Here is a 17,789-nt window from a genome sequence, read left to right as displayed (position 1 = left end):
CACAAGGACAAGAAACAAATGTGTTGACGTAATAATTTATACTAAATTAGACACAGAGTCAATAGGATCACGGTTTCGATCATCGCCCTTTAGAGTATTGTTAGATGTCTTTGTCTACACCTTAAATAAATTTACTTCCTTTCTTTCGTAATAGACAAATGTATATATATTATAATATTATATCATCATCATCTTTATCATCATCATTTACAGCCACAGGATGGACGTCCATTGCCTGACATTTGCTCCGAGAACTTCTTGGGTTTCTAGTACGGTTTTTACGTACGTACGCGACGTCAGCTAGTGTTAATGTCTGTACTGGTTTTGTTTAGAGAATAATTTTGATCAGTGAAATCGTTACTCAAATTGTAATTGTTTAGTAACTCTTATATACGGTTATTATTACCAAGTATATTTAAACGTAATAAATTTTAAATAGATTTAATAAATATTAATATTACGAATAATTAATTTCATTTTTGAATATTTCTAACGGGCCTGTTATCATAGGGTGGTGTAATAATGGGGCGACTATAGCTCCCTGGGGAGAGTTTAAATCGTTTGTAACTATTGTCCTGGGGCATTAAGTCGTCATGGGCCACAGCGCAGTTGTATGCGTCTTTTCGTTAAGTGTTAGCCCGTGAAGCTTTAGATCACTTATACATTAAACAATAGTTTTATTTGTAAGAATATCATCATTAGCAAACCCATGTTCGGCTCACTGTTGAGCACGAGTCTCTTCTCAGAATGAGAGGGGTTAGGCCAATAGTCCACTACGCTTGCCCAATGCGGATTAACACACCTAGATAATCAAGAAAATTCTCTGGTATGCAGGTTTCCTCACGATGTTTGCCTTCACCGTTTGAGACACGTGATATTTAATTTCTTAAAATGCACATAACTGAAAAGTTGGAGGTATATGCCCTCGGACCGGATTCGAACCTACGCCCTCCGAATCGAAGGAAGAGGTAATTCCACTGGGCTATCACGGCTATCCGGCTATTCAGAGTAATATAGTGAGACTGACTCATCATTAGATATATTAAAAATTTTAAATGAACCTACAAATTGTATAAAGAATGGATTTTTGGAAATTTTACATTAAGGGTGTTATATAGGAGGATATAAATATTAAACTGTGATTTAAAGTTACTGAATCTAAATGATTAATATGTATCAGGTTTTAGGATTCTCATATAGCAGTTATTTTCTGAATTCTGTATGGTGACTCGATTAAAAAAGGGAAATCAAAATTAAATTGTACCTACTCGTATAAATCAATTAAATATATTTGTTCATTATTAAAGAAGAAAATCGAGTTGATATAAATTATAAGAAAAGAGCTTTTAAAATGTAGGTAATATTTAAATTTTTACGGAGAAATATAAATAAAATAAAAATTAAAAAGTCATTTATAAATCTATGAATTGTGAGGAGACTCGAGCTCAGCAGTGAGCCGAATATGGGTTGATAACGAAATCTATTCATAAATGAATTAATGTTATTTGTCAAAATAATTACGGACATTCAATCATACATGCATAAATACAAATCAAAAAATCTTTTTTGAAGTCAGTAAATAAAGGAATCATTCATTGTTTACGTTCGCCCTGCCAATCGGCCGTCTAGTTCAAAATTATTTTACATGAGCACGTCGAGAGATTGGCTTCGTAACAGGGACGAGCAGTGAAGCGTGCCAATGATAATAATCCCCCGATCCCCAGCTTCTCGCTGCGTAACGGCGTAACGGCGTAACGATAATCATCACAATATTGCATCACTTACCGAAATATTGTAAGTGTCAATCAAAGAATTAAGTTTGCATTGTCGGTCGGCTCGTGGCGCGTGGCGAACGCGCGTCGCGATCCCTTCCATTTCACAATAATTCGCGACATGCTAGGTAGCTTTTATTTTTGGGGGCGCCGATTTTGAAGCGTAAAAAATGTACGCAACGCAATACAGTGCGGCAAATATTAGCACGCGATCGAATTCCCAAGTAGAAACGTAATGTTTACATGTTAATTGAAATTGTTCTCGAAATAGGTTAATTAACTTATTATAAGCACGTAAGTGTTGTGGAGAAAGCTCTCTGTTTCTGTATAAACTTTGTTGTTTCATGGTATAGTTACGTATATTACACCCTGTTTGCCGTTATAACCCCAATATTTGTTACGCAATGTAATGTTTTACGTGATTTTGTTGTAAAGCAATTTCGAAACTGTACTTATTATTTACGTTGTACCAAAAAAGTTATTATTTAATTTAATTAAAGTCATAGGAAATTCATAAGAAGATAATACAAATGTCTTAAAAATTTTTAATATATTTACTTACTTTCTCTGTATATTGTACTCGTAGAAAATGTAACTTTGTTGACATTTTTCTTTAAAAAAATAAAATTGGGACGTCACAAAATATATCAACCAATATCAATTGTTAAAATCTTTATAGGCACAACACTATAGATAGATATAGGTGGAGTGGATAAATCAATATTAAGTATATTTGTGATATAGATATTTAAACTAATCGTTTACGATTTTCGGATTTTTCCCTATTTGTGCCACAAAGCATTGTTCATTGTTTTTTATTATAGGTGTATGTTAACTCCGCCATTGCCGGTCCCAAGCCCGGATGCAAAAGGAGGAGGGTTGGTCAGGAGAGACCATATCAACCGTAAAAGGTCAACGCCGTCTCAGGCGGCGGGAAATACCCTGACAACACCATGCCCACCTAGCCCATGACGCGGTAACCAGTGACCGAGAGAAGTAAATGACCACTAAAAGACTGATGCGGAAGGACGAGGAAACCCACCGTGATTATATTTTCAAGAAAACCATCACATCAACAATGAAAGTGAGAGATTTATTGGACAATCTGACTAATTAATACTCGGCGCCATTCGGTACCCGGGCTGGATGGTGTGAAATATGCAACCGAAGCTCCGTACGGAGAAGCAGCAAGCGTATCAATCACCTCTAAACATACGCGAACACCAGCGTATATGGAATGTTAGAGGATTTCTCAAACCAGGCAAGCTATGCATAGGTGGAAAAAGAAACGGTCAGCCACAAAATTAACATGAGACGTGGACCCTAAAATCTGCAGACCGCAAAAGGATTGACGGAGACGAAGGAGAATGTGGTGTTGGGGGAAAATGCTCCGGATTCCATGGACTGCATTTCTGACTTACGCCAAATACTTGCCAAACTCAAAGTAAAAATAAGACTCTACCATATATCTCAAGCGTATTTTAGAGTACTTCGGACACATTGCCAGGAAAGACGGAGATAATCTGGGAAAATTGGTTATTACTGGCAAGGTGGAAGGAAAAGCCCGTGGGGGCGCAGCCTGATGCGTTGGTCCGACCAGCACGGCTATTCTCTAACGATGTTTTGTATAACTCGCAAGTGCGAGTTTCAAATTCACTGCTATCTTGCTCATTCTATTATATCGTGTTAAACAGAGAGAGATAGTGGTGAATTCGAAACTCGCACTAGCGAGTTATAAAAATATCGTTACAGAATAGCCTAGCAGGTCCGCACTACACTTGAGTCCACTGTTTACGATGCTCTTCGCGTAGCCGGAGATAGAAAAAGATGGAATAACAACCTAAGGACAAAGACCAGAGATGGAGGTGGTCGCAACCCTCATACATGAGGATTATGACTCACGCAGGAGGTGTAGGTTAACTGAAAGTATTTTATAGATTTTAAATCAAGTGACAATATAATAGGAAAAACAACTTTTACGTAGTTTGATTTTTTTCACAGCTTTATCGGTTCACAGGCGTGATTCGGTAATTGTTATGTTTTTACTTATAAAATACGTAATATTAAATGCAACCAAGCGGTTGATTTCATAGGTATAAAGTGATGGTCAAGCGAGTCGCAGGGATTCGCTGGATGCAAGTGGCTCAGTATAGTGATGTTTGGAAGTCCCTACAAAAGGCCTATGTCTTGCAGTGGACGTTCATCGGCGGATATGATGATGATGATGAAAGTGATGGTTACAAAGTGGTACAAATATCTCACCTGAGGCACCTGGTCCGGATGTGCTTGGTGAAGACCACGACGCCGTTGACTTGTATGATGCATCTGGAACTTGAAAAAGAAATTATTTTCTTTGAGATAGTTTTTCCAACATCATTATTTTGATAGACAGGGGGATCTGGACTATGACAGTGATGTATTGATCACTGTCAGAGACAAACAAGTCTCAACATCAACTCAGTTACAGCCAATTTCTTCATGTAAAGCTAAAGTAACAGTAGAAGTAGTAAGTAGTAAAGAAGACTATTATTCCGTGATTAAGACCGTCCCTTTTGCTTTACGACGTTACTTTGACTGTTACTTACGATGAAGAAACTGGCCGTTAGTGATCAATACATCACTATCAGTTGTTAATAATAATAATAATAGACGACGGAAGTGTAAAACCATTAATTTTACAACTCCGAACCGAAAATAAGATTCTTTTGGACGAGACAGAAGCTTCAAATAGATAATTGGCTCATGTTTTGCGCAAAGGATCAGCATGGCTGTCCAGGAAATGCAGCCAGTATTCTTGCTACCATTCCACGTGGGCATGATTTGTTTAGTTATTAGGATAAGTTAGCTTAAGTTCCTTATTGTATTCTTTCTCAATAAAAATAGATATTTCATATCCATCATGCGAGACCGCAGTCAATTACTCGTACTCGTAATAGCCAATTTTTGTTTTTATAACTGAAATTGTAAATTGTTTATATTTTATTTAATTGCTATTGTAGCATTGAAAATGGGTAAGATACTGCCTGCTGTAACACAGTAATAACTAATACAGGAGGCAGGGCTTAAAACTCGATTGCGATTTCGATTTGTAAGACCTAAGAGCTTTTTCATAAACATTCCTATTAGAGACAGTTTTGTAAACGCAAGCTTGTGATGATGATGACAACTGCCTCATTGGTCCCGTGTTAGCTGGTTCAGCTACTGACAATGAGGTCTAAGGTTGGAATCCCGGGTCAGGTCAAAAAAAAAAATGTGTGTGTCGTTCCGACGCATGAATGGAGTTTACTATTTCAGATCGACTGTCTAAATAGGTGTATGTTGCCTCGCAGCTTAGTTTTATAGTAGACTAGTACTCGTAACAGACAAAAATTAAAAAAAAACAATTACTTTGGCTCATAGAGTCTGAATTTGTTTATCTCCGCTGTGGAGTGGTAATATGGCAATGTTTTTGAGCAAAAGTAGTGAAAAAGTTATTTGTTGTAATAATTATTAATATTAACTCTGAAAACGGTAAGTTGAAAATTACAGCCGAGGCGATATTGCAGCTCGAGCTAAAGGCGAGAGCTATAGTAAGGAAGCAGAGGCTGTAATTATCAAAGCGCACGTATGTCATAGGACGTTTTATAACACATTTGCGAGGAAACACACTTTGAACACACTTTCTGAAAATTAATTTGCATCTACGTCTGTTTTCCATTTGATGACATTTTGTAACGCTGCCATTTTTACAAATTTACACAGATAGCGAAGTGCGAGCACCAGCGTTTTTTAGGCAAATGCACCAAAACAGCCAGTATTACTAAGAAAGTAAATTAATATAATTATTAAAATTAAATAATTAAATGTTTATTTAATATATTTTATCTTACAAAGTTAATTTTATTCATAAAATGTTGAGCACTTTTCTGACATAAAAACTTTTTGCTAAGGTTCAGAAAAGTACCGTTCGTTTTTAGACGGATGATAAAGTTTTTATATTACATTACAGAACATGTGCATTTTATTTTACATTGCAGCACATGTGCGTAATGATACATTACAATATTAAAATTGTTGAAATAACAGATACATTACGAGAAAATGTGTTATAAATAGCTTATAACAATAGCTAGTCACGGTGAAAACACCCTACAAGTGTATAAGAGTCGTCAAGAGAGAGTGATTAAAGGATGAAGCTATAACAGAATCATTACGCTCTCTAAAGCCGTTATAAGCTGTGAAGATGGTGAGGGTGTCACTTTGTGGAAGCGTTCTGTGTTTTTTGCAAGTATAACGCGTGTCTGAGGTTCGTCCCTTGCCATTTTAACCAACTAAAAAAGGGAAAGTTCTTGATTTCTTTGAGTATATATAGTATCATTTTATTTACTTCATTTATTCATTTACTAGCGGACGCCCGCGACTTCGTCTGCGTGAAACTCTTCTTGATTTCTTTGAGTTTTATTTTATTTACTTCATTTATTCATTTACTAGCGGACGCCCGCGACTTCGTCTGCGTGAAACTCTACTACTACGCCTACCCCTACCCTACCCTACCCCTACCTTACCCCTACCCTACCCCTATCCTACTACCCCTATCCTACTACCCCTATGGTAGGGACAATGCGACGGCGACGGAAGCTTAAAAAATGGAGTAACTTCTCCCGTTTTCTCAACATTTCCCTTCACTGCTCTGCTCCTATTGACGGTAGCGTAATGAAAAGTATACTATAACCTGCCCAGGAGTATGAAGAATAATTGTACCAAGTTTCGTTTAAATCTGTCGAGTAGTTTTTGTTTCTATAAAGAACATACAGACAGACAGACAGACAGACAGACAAAAATTTTACTGATTGCATTTTTCGCATCAGTATCGACCACTAATCACCCCTTGATGGTTATTTTGGAAATATATTTCATGTACAGAATTGACCTCTCTACAGATTTATTATAAGTATAGATAGATGTTACATTTCTTTTATTTCATTTTTTTTTTCTTTACAAGTTAACCTTTGACTACAATCTCTCCTCTTAGATTGCATCATCACTTACCATCAGGTGAGTTTGCTGTCTGGGGCTAACGTGAAGATTAAAAAAAAGATTATCCCCAACAATTTCATAAACTCGCAAATTTTACCTATATAAAATAGTATATCATAGTATAGTATGAAGTGACTCATCGGCCCAGTGATTACCATATGTGACTTCGGATCAAGGTCAAGGTAAAATATCAAGCAAAAAAATATAAATAGTAAAACAAAAGATAGTTTAGATCAGAGCAACTATTTTAAGTCAATTCATCAACTATTTTAAGTAGATATTTTATAGTATAAGTATGATTGCAAAGTTTAATAGCTTATTCTTAGTCGTCGTTATCAACCCATATTCGGCTCACTGCTGAGTCTCCTCTCTGAATGAGAGGGATTAGGCCAATAGTCCACCACGCTGGCCCAATGCGGATTGGCAGACTTCGCACAGGCAGAGAATTAAGAAAATTCTCTGGTATGCAGGTTTCCTCACGATGTTTTAATTCACCGTTATTCTTAGTAGTCGGGCCAAACTTACATAACTAATTACTCATGTGACAAAGTTCTATAAAATAGTATAAATAAAAGTTGCTCATTATGTTTAAACCATAGGCCTAAGTTTCATGGATTTTACCCACTGAAGCGTAGTATTTCCGATACCGTAGCATGTGCTACGAGCATTTCGTAGCGCATACTGCATAGGCCTAAGACCACTGGCCTACCCTAGCCACGCGGCAATTTACTTATACCTAAAAACTTGATAATTCTACTATAATAATGAAATCATTATTTATCAAAAAAAGTTTGCTTGCTACATTTACAACATTTTAATTCATCTTTAATTTGTCGCCAACGAGGAAAAGCAATGACCTTTGATCATACAGCTTGATTTTTATGACATTTTTTGAAGACTTATGATTGGTTTGTTTGTCCGTTTTCTTGTTTGTTATGCTTGTTCGTAAAAGAAAAATTAATACAGCTTTAAATGTTTATACTGACCAGCGAAGTTTTTGAGCAAAAGAGTGATAAAAAAAATGTTTTCTTCAACAACAATAAAAATAACTACTTTTATTAAACCAATTAGTTAACCAGATTCTTATTTGTACATACTTATCATCTCCATATAATTATAAGAATAGAGGAAGCAGGAGATTTTATAGAGATAATTTGATATAATGAATTAAAAAAAGACCCAAGCTTTACCAAAGAATCGCTCTGATGTGAGCTTGAACATTTCTCCTATTGATAAAGAATCAAGAGAAATTTTACTTCCGTTCTAAAAGCAATTGTAATATTTATAAGCAAATTGTATTTATTCTTATTAAAGCTCTTGTGTTTAATTCAAATACCGATAATTACGAGTAACTAGTTAATTAGTTCCAAGCAATCGACCGTTTGTTTGGATAGTGTGCGTACCAACAACCATCAGACAGTTTAATTGAGTCAGTGTGTGAACAGCTAAATCCGAGCGAACTATCGGCAAATAGGTATCGGATGCATCGCGTCGTATGCGGAATATATCAAGATTATATAAAACGGATGTAGCATACGTATACATATTTTTTGACGTGACGTCTTATAATTCGATGGAGCTGCAAATTCGAAAAAAGATGACGTCATGCGTCGTTCCTTCGCTCTAGGGTTGCTTTTTTTACAAGAAATAAAGTATATTCTGGTCTATGAAGATTATTAAACAGTACTTTAAACGAACGTTTTCTTTTGAAAAATGCAACCATTCCATCAATATTTTCATATCACGTTGTCACGTTCTATCTAAGTAACTATCGTCAGTAAACCGACTTTACAGACAACCGATTTTTTAATACAACCGACTTTAAAGCATCAAGCGTACCCGTGAAACTAAAAAATTTACTCCGACTCCAAAGTGATCAATAGGTAGAAAATATTATATATTATGTTATTTTTCCTGGGTACGTTAATGTTTTGAAGTCTGTTATATTTTTGTTTTTTTAATAATTATTTTGGATTTTTAGTGTACCTATTCAATTAATTCTTTCTTGTTTGTATTAATGCTACTCAGCAATCATCATCCGACTTTGTGAATCTATACTTCTTTAAACTAAAACTACACAAGTGAAATCGCGGGGCGTCTGCTAAGGTATTATAAAAAGGTAAAGTTTGTGGTATTGCATGGGGTAAACTCTGGATCTAGTAAACCAAGTTAAAAATTCTTTTAACACTAGAAAGCCACGTTATGTGTTAGTGTCATAGGTTATATTTTAACCCCATATTCTCAGGGGTAAAACCACGGGGCGTCTTTTAAAATATAGTAAAGTAGGTAAAGTTTGTGGTAGTTATTGTATGTAATCTCTGGATCTACTAAATTGATTTTGAAAATTCTTGTTAAATGAATTTTCAAAATCAATTTAGTAGATCCCCGATAGAAAGCCCCGTAATTTGTGTGATAGGCTATATTTTATCCTCGAATTCTCACGGAAAGCGCGTGAAACTGCAAGGCGTCGGCTAGTGATGAATATAACCCTTATTTTCCCACCCTCAGGGTAGAAACTTCTTTTTTAAACTATTATGGTACTTTAGAAGTCCTATCTAACAAAAAAAGAATTATCAAAATTGGACTACACTATAAAAAGTTATGTGTGGTTTTATTTTACAATTAATGGGTTAAGAATTAATTATCCCCCGTTTTATTACTGGATTATTAATATATAATGTATATGGTACCAAATTCGAAATGTACCTGTTCTAATTTAAAAAAAAATATCAAAGTTTGACCAGACAGTGAAAAGTAACACGTGTTCATGAAATAAAAATATACACGTTGAATTAACCTTCTCTCTGTCTTTCGTCAGTTGAAAACACGAACCGCTTGACGGTAATATCGTAGGTGTACGGTCTAAAACATTTAAAAACTTTGTCCAAGTTATCTTCCACCAAAGCTCGCAGTTATGTGAAATGTATTTTGTGTAACTTACAGCACTGGTAGAATGTAATACAACACCGACACCTCGTTACAAGAACATTGGCTATTGACATAGGGCTGTACTTACGGCACACGGGTCGACTTAAATAATAAACATAATAATTGCATGAAAATCGGACCGTAGTCACTAAAGCGGCACTGCACACCACAATCACACGAAAAATATGCATATGCAAATATTCACCGGCGAAAAGCATCGAGAAGTTGGTAAACGTGCCCGTCCGACTGAGGTAGTCGGCGGAGCCTTTGATGTCGAGCATGGCGCGGTTAGAACGGATGCATGGCACGGATACACATGGTCCTACCGACACCCTCGGAGACCAGAGAACGACTCGAAGTCTCCCAGCAGAGGCGGGGCCCGCGCGTCCGCCCACGGACCGCCTCTCGCACCCTCGCTACACGCCTCGCCAATAGGGAAACACTCCGGCTAATCTTTATCAGAGAAAAATAAACAGGGTGGGAGATAATGACGAGGTGCTTCGACGGCGCTGGTAATCACTGCGCTTTGTGGCCCGCGACAGCCTGTTAGCGAGCTTATCCGACGATGGTTTGCCGAAAATTGAAAGCTTTGTGTCGCTTTCAGTTCTTTTTGTTGCGATTATTACGCCGAGGAGAATCGAAGTTGGCTTGCCTTTATGACTCTAAAGCTTGGAACTCGGTGCGCTTGCAACGACGTCGGAACACAGCGTTCCATATTTGTGCGCTTTCGTCTTGCGTTTTTATAATGAAATCTGTCACCTACACGTTTTTAGCTGACGATGTTTAGGTCCAATTCACACTTATCTTATTTTTTTTTTAATTTTGAATATTCTTCATTCGCTTATGAGTTCGTACATGAAACAGATTTATGTGGGAATAGATTGTAATCTCGTTAAGTTGTAATATGCATGTTATAGTGTATATTACAACTTGACACGCTCAGCATCGCTTTGAATAGGGTAGCGTGTTTATTGTTTCTAGGTTTAGGAATCTCAACGATACACTCGCAATACAAGAAGTTATTCAATGAAAGACAATTTATGCATGTTTATTATTTATGATAGTATAAAAATGTTTGTTCAACTATTCATTTTAAATATTTTTTTAATAACTTACGATTATTTCAGCTAGGTTCACAATGACTTTTGAAATTTCTAGGTTGAGCTAAATCATCATTTTATACAATTTAAAACAATATTTTTAAATATCCCGTAGGTTCAAATCCTTTTTACACGCTTTATATTAGCTTCACTTGTAACCATGTGTGTAAGAAAATCTTGGAATCTTAATTTGACCCACTTCCCGGTTTTCGATTAGCATGAAATTTTGCACACGCTCTGATTTCTGATGACAATATATGACTAGCTAAGAAACGTCATTACAAATCCAATATGGCGGCATCCCCAAGATGGCGGACTGGCTGTTTGAAATTCACCCCCATGATATGGATATCAAATGAAAGAGTTTGCTGTCAGGAATACAAAAATGCTATAAGCGTATTATTTTAGTTTTTTAAGCTATTTAAAGTTATTTCGTTTCTATATATGTTTGTTTTTATCGGAATGTTAATTTGGATTATAATCATTGATGACGTTCGTTTTAGATCAATTCTTTGTAGATAGATTATTTATTGCAAATACAAAAATACTAAGAAAAAGCTGTTAGTTATTCTTTTTAAAAAATAATATATGGAAATAAACTATGTGCTCATTGTTTATATGTATTTTCATACAAGCGCGACACAGTGTTTTTAAAAAATATGGTTCAAACTATATTTATTGCCGAATCAATTGCTCTATTTCATTGAAATGCTTCTTATTATCCTAATAGCTCCATATTGAGCTATACTTGTTGTTATGCAATAATTGCACCATACATATCCTAGATAACCATACCATAATGGAACTAAATTAAAGGATTTCATTAATTAGAATGTCCAAAATAATTTTGGAGAACCATGTTTGTCATTAAGCAATACGGTCCAGTCGTTATGTTTGGACAAAAACATAATTTTAACCAAATCCAAGTGAATTTTCATTTCAAATACGTGGCGTGAAACGGTGAATACGAACAATACGTCTAAAATTCAACCAATTATATGGACAATCATCAAGATAGGGGCCACAGTGGCGCAATTTTATATAAAATGAAACCTATTCAACACGGCCCGCTTTTTTTTGTTTCAATGTACCGAATACGAAAAATTAAAGAGAACAAAAGCAATGTTACCGGGCGTTGGAACTGTGAGTCCATAGTCAATATTGAAATACGGGGCAATATCGAAAGGTTATCTCATAACTGGGGCATTTTTCACTAGAAGAATTCGCCGTCGATTTATTTCCTGAAGGAAAAATTGTATAGAATGAAGACGTCATTGATAATTCTGTAAATTTATAATTTTGTTACAAGGAGAATAAAAGTGACATAAATAAACTGAACTCTTGTGAATTTGTTTTATATCGAATACCCACGATGCTTTGATGATGGTTGGAAGATTGAGGGTGAGAATGTTTGTCTTTATCGTTTTATACGGAGTACTAGCTAACTTCGTCCGCGTAGAATGCGGGTGTTTATACTTTTTTTTAGGGTTCTGTAGTCAAATCAAATCAAATCAAAATTTATTTATTGCAAATTCAGTTTACAGTCAGATCTTATTGAAATAGACACCAAATTCCGCCTTACAGCTTGCAATATCATTATAAAAAACATTGTAATTTACAATAATCAATTCACACACTTATTTGTACAGTGATTAATTAATTGGATTTGACATTGACATTGAATATTTTAAAGAATAAACCATAATTCTAATGATGCCATTACGTCAATATAATGTAGTTCACAAGGAACCCTTATAGTTTCGCCATGTCCGTCTGTCTGTCTGTCTGTAGATTAGTTCAAAGACTACAAAGCTGTATTTTAGCTCGAGTAGGTATGTAGATTAAAAAAGCCAACAAAGCCGTAAAATGAATTTTTGAAAAAATATTTTTAGGACCCTTCCCCTACATGTAAAGTGGGGATATATTTTTTTTTCATTTCAATCTCAGTGTCGGGTAACTTTAAACAGTTTTGTGGATCTGGACACACTATATTTCGATTTAGGGATCCGTTTGTAAAATATTAACGTTTTGTATGTGTATATATTTATTTATCACGTCTATGAAATGGTAAAAAATTAAAAAGATAAATACTTTGGGGTTCCTTCCCTACATGTAAAGTGAGGCAATTTTTCTCGCGTGTGTAATGTGTATCACCATCGGTATTTTTGCAATAAAAGGATTTAAAGTACTCATTTAATCTACGGAACCCTACACTGCGCATGGCCCGGTACCCACTTGGCAGGATTTTATATAAGTATTTATATCAGTATAGATTTATAGTGGTGAAGTTGACGTCCAATATTGATCTGCCACTGAGAATTTTTAGAAACAAATACCTAATTTTTCATAGCCCAGTAGGACTCGAACCGAGGACCGATCCACAGTCTCACAAGCTCTAGGTCAGCGAGGTATCTATAAGTATTATTTTATGTAACAACACCAAAACCATTTTCAGAATACGGTAAAAATTGTGAAATTCTAAAGTTTTGTCACGTAGCAGAAAGACGAGATGACACTCCGAAAATCTTGTAAAGTTGAAGCGACCCCTTACAGTGTTTGCATGGTGTTAATACGAAACACCATTACATCGCCATCCATCCCCCCTTGACACCCTTTATAGACATCAACAGACCAATCTAAGCATACTAATGCCCTACTAACGCTAATAAAATAGGGTTCAGAATGCCTTGAGATATAAAACATTATTACAGCAAGTTTAGATCAAAGGCGTTAAAACTACTAATTTGTGTGTGGTGTTATAGTTGTAGTATACAGATTTGATCCGAAGCTTGGCCGCTAACTATGGGCTTTATTAGAACGCTTAAAATCACTCAGCGGGCGATGGAGCGAGCTATGCTTAGAGTTTGTCTGCGTGATCGAATCAGAAATGAGGAGATCCGCAGACGAACCAAAGTCACTGACATAGCTCAGCAAGTCGCGAAGCTGAAGTGGTAATGGGCAGGCCACATAGTTCGAAGAGCCGATGGACGTTGGGGCCCCAAGGTGCTGGAATGGCGACCCCGCACCGGAAAGCGCGGTGTTGGTCGGTTGGTGCGTTCAAATTGTTTGAAATAGACGCCAAATCCGGCCTACAATTTGGAATGGAAATTTATATTTTATATTGTAATTTTATTTAAAATTTTAATTTTAAATAAAAATTTAATTTTATATTGTATTTCAGATATTACCATTAATATAAACAAATTTTGCTGTGTTTAAGATTGAGTAAGGTTTACATTTTGAAATTTGACTTGAGCTTTTACGAAATTAATTTACCTTTTATTATGTAGTAAATCTATTTTGAGATAATATAGTTACGGATTAGCTTCATTTATGTTAAAGCTTTAAATATAATTTTTATTATTATTAGGAGCACCTTGCATCGTACAAGTAAGTGCCTTGTTATTTATTTATTAGATTGAATAAGATAAGATTTTTCGAAGACTTTTAGCCATCAGTAAAATGAAAGTTAGGCTGGTGGGAGGCTTTGGCCGTGGCTAGTTATCACCGACAAAGACGTACCGCCAAGCGATTTAGCGTTCCGGTACGACGTCGTGTACAAACCGATAGGGGTGTGGATTTCATCCTCCCCCTAAAAAGTTAGCCCGATTCCATCTTAGATTGCATCATCACTTGCCATCAGGTCAGATTGTAGTCAAGGCCTAACTTGTAAAGAATAAAAAAAATATTGTTCTCAGATCTGAGAGGTTTATTTGATAAACTTTCAAATGAAAAAAAACTCATACACGAAAAAGGTACAAATAATTAATATAAAACAACTTTGTTGGTGTCGAAATTGGATTTCTTATTTAAACATCGGTCTCAAATAAAGCTTAACTGTTTCAGCTTGGGAATCGATAGGTTGCAATGAAATTCCACTGCAAATGAAACTGGAATGAAAAACCGGCCTTAATGAAAATACTCTTTGACAGCAGCTTTCAAAGGAAAATTTTTAAAACTCTTCCATACGCAAACATAATATATTCGAAGTTACTGTTAACAAATTAAATGTCCAATACTTCTGCTTATGTTTAATAAATTTCTCACAAAATTTTAATTCTGGTTCTTATTATGTGAAATCGAAATACTCACTGCTGAGCTCGAGTATGAGAGGGGTAAGGCCAATAGTCCACCACGCTGGCCCAATGCAGATTGGCAGACTTCACACACGCGAAGAATTAAGAAAATTCTCTGGTATGCAGGTTTCCTCACGATGTTTTCTTTCACCGTTTGAGACACGTGATATTTAATTTCTTAAAATGCTTACATTTGAAAAGTTTGTGGTGCATGCCCCGGACTGGATTTGAACCCACAGCTTTCGGAATCGGAGGCAGATGTCATATCCACTGGGCTATCACGGCTCTCCATTGTGATTCCATTGTAATTCACACAACTTTAATAAAGAATGCCTACGTAGGCAATATCCGTCGATACGGACAGTGTGAAATCGATATCCGGATTCGTAGCAAGTTTTTTTTTATTCCGAATCGTCTCATATTCGGATCGGATGCAGGACGGAAAGAGTCTACGATCTTTCTCTAAGCCCTACTACTCGTTGTATAGGTAAATACCTACACGTTTATATGCAACTAGCGGATGGTCGCCACTTCTTCCTCCCTTAGACTTAGGGCTTATGGTATCGCCATATGTTTGATATTGTAACGATCACTTTCAAATCATTAACATTGCTTATGGTTAAACGTACGTAGGAGTCATGATAGCCCAGTGGATATTACTTCTACCTCCGATTCCGGAGGGTGTGGGTTCAAATCCAGTCCGGGGCATGCACCTCCAACTTTTCAGTTGTGTGCATTTTAAGAAATTATTAAAATATCACGTGTCTCAAACGGTGAAGGAAAACATCGTGAGGAAACCTGCATATCAGAGATTTTTCTTAATTCTCTGCGTGTGTGAAGTCTGTCAATCCGCATTGGGCCAGCGTGGTGGACTATTGGCCTAACCCCTCTCATTCTGAGAGGAGACTCGAGCTCAGCAGTGAGCCGAATATGGGTTGATCATGATGTTGTTGATGATGATGAAACGTACTCACCGAAGTACAGAGATGTAACAGTTCAAACTCTGCAGGCTAATTCACTATCTATGACGTAAGCTAGTTGATATGTACGTAAGCTAGATTCTATGTAACAAATGTCATCCGGTGCTTACTGGTGGATATCACACAGTATGTAGATGACAGTCTGTCAATTGATTTAATGTTCATTTTAATAGATTGATAATAAAAACCAAAATAGTGAATAAGCTGAACTGAAAATCGCTGACAGGAGAAAGAAAATCTTAATATTTCATATCTCAAAGCCGAAAACCACATAGGCTGAAAGAAAACCACTGAACTACGAGTAAGAAGGCAACTTTTATATACTCCATCAGCTAATAAAATCGTTTACATTTATACCACATACTAGCTGACGCAGCGCGGTTTCACTCGCGTGGTTCCCATTCCCGTAGAAATATGGGGATAATATATAGCCTATAGCCTTCCTCGATAAATGGTTCAAGCAAACAAACAAACTCTTCAGCTTCTTAATATTATTATACATTACAATTCATAATAAGTCCAGTGATACACCATCAAAGGTCAGTATAATGAACATGACCTGACTAGAAGTACCTCAAGGCGTGATGGAATGGGTTTACGTGTGTTCGTATATGTATACGCGTGACGTATAAACGCTTGCGTGTGTGAGTGCTGAAATGATCGATGCAGAAGCGACGTTGCCGCGCCGTGTTTCCGCGCCGACTGTGCTTGATGTAAGGGTGAGTGTACACTGATAGACTACTAACTGTACCGGTGAACTTCGTACCTTATAAAACAACGCCATCTAGTGAAGTTAATTTACTCTTACCTGCTCTAAAGGTAGCTGACCTTTAGAGCTAGAAAGAGTTGAGAAAAGTTGCCGATTTTAAATACTCGTATATGGATATTATTTTAACCTCTTTGTCAGAGCAATTGTGAAAAAATATTCAAATAATTCAAGCTATTTTACAATTGTAGCAAAATCTTAAAACTAGTATGAGTTAAATAAGCAATATTTTGACGTGACAACGTCTTATAATTCGATGGAGCCGGCTGCACACTCGAAAAAAGATGACGTCATGTTTCGTTCCCTCGCTCTAGGGTTCTAGTATATTCTGGTCTATGAAGATTATTAAGCAGTATTTAAGAAAAAATAACATTTTCTCTTGAAAAATGCAACCATTCCATCTGTATTTTCTTATGACGTTGTTACGTTCAACTATCGTCAGTAAACCGACTTTACAGACGATTTTTTATAGAATAATTTTGGAGTACTAATTAATCATCACCTACTAGTCCCTACTGATATAGGCGATTGGAGACAGGAAATTACTAACACGTACGCATAAGGTCCACGGTCCACTATCCTTGGCAGCGCTATTAGCGTCAATCCTATGCCCACGTGCATAAACTGAGCTTCCGCAGAGTGACCTTGAATACGCATTTATTGTTGCAGTAATTATATTCGCGTGCAGCGTGCCTGAATGAAATACATTGTGTATTACGTTTTACTTAACTCCACAAAAGACCTTGGCCTCTCTAGAAGTGCAGCTAGTTCTATATTAGAACGAGTATCCAAAGCTGCTGTAATAGGATCTTACCAAATTTGGCTAGGCAGGGAAAACAACACGAGCAGAGAACGGGGAGTTGATCGATCGCCAAGGAATTCCTTAAACCTACATCCTGTAGTCACAAGTTCAGGACTCTGCTTGGAGTCTTTCTCTCTACCACGCGATGGATCCGGCACCCGCACGGTGAATCCATGGAATGCTAAGATATTCGTCTCTTATAATAACAATGTTCATACTTGGTCGCTAACTAAGGGCCTTATTAGAAGGCTCAAAGACACTCAGGCGATGGAGCGAGCTATGCTTCGAGTTTCTCTGCGTGATCGAATCATAAAAGAGGAGATCCGCAGACGAACCAAAGTTACTGACA

General features: G+C 36.5%; 1 protein-coding gene across 2 annotated transcripts in view; it reads right to left on the bottom strand.

Annotated features, from left to right (window-relative positions):
* The window catches only part of LOC112042889 (DNA-binding protein D-ETS-3), a 93,263-nt gene that overhangs the window by 44,258 nt on the left and 31,216 nt on the right, over nucleotides 1–17,789 (bottom strand). The window contains exon 4 of one of the 2 annotated variants that reach the window (XM_024078075.2): nucleotides 4,035–4,103. In XM_024078075.2, coding sequence (XP_023933843.1) covers nucleotides 4,035–4,103 — 69 coding nt within the window. The remainder of the gene's footprint in view (nucleotides 1–4,034; nucleotides 4,104–17,789) is intronic. The other variant, XM_024078076.2, reaches the window with a different exon arrangement.

This window comes from Bicyclus anynana, chromosome Z (assembly GCF_947172395.1).
Source record: "Bicyclus anynana chromosome Z, ilBicAnyn1.1, whole genome shotgun sequence".
In the NCBI taxonomy this organism is placed as follows: domain Eukaryota; kingdom Metazoa; phylum Arthropoda; class Insecta; order Lepidoptera; family Nymphalidae; genus Bicyclus; species Bicyclus anynana.
Note: the sequence above shows the minus strand (reverse complement) of the source record. Positions and strands in the feature narration are given on the sequence as shown.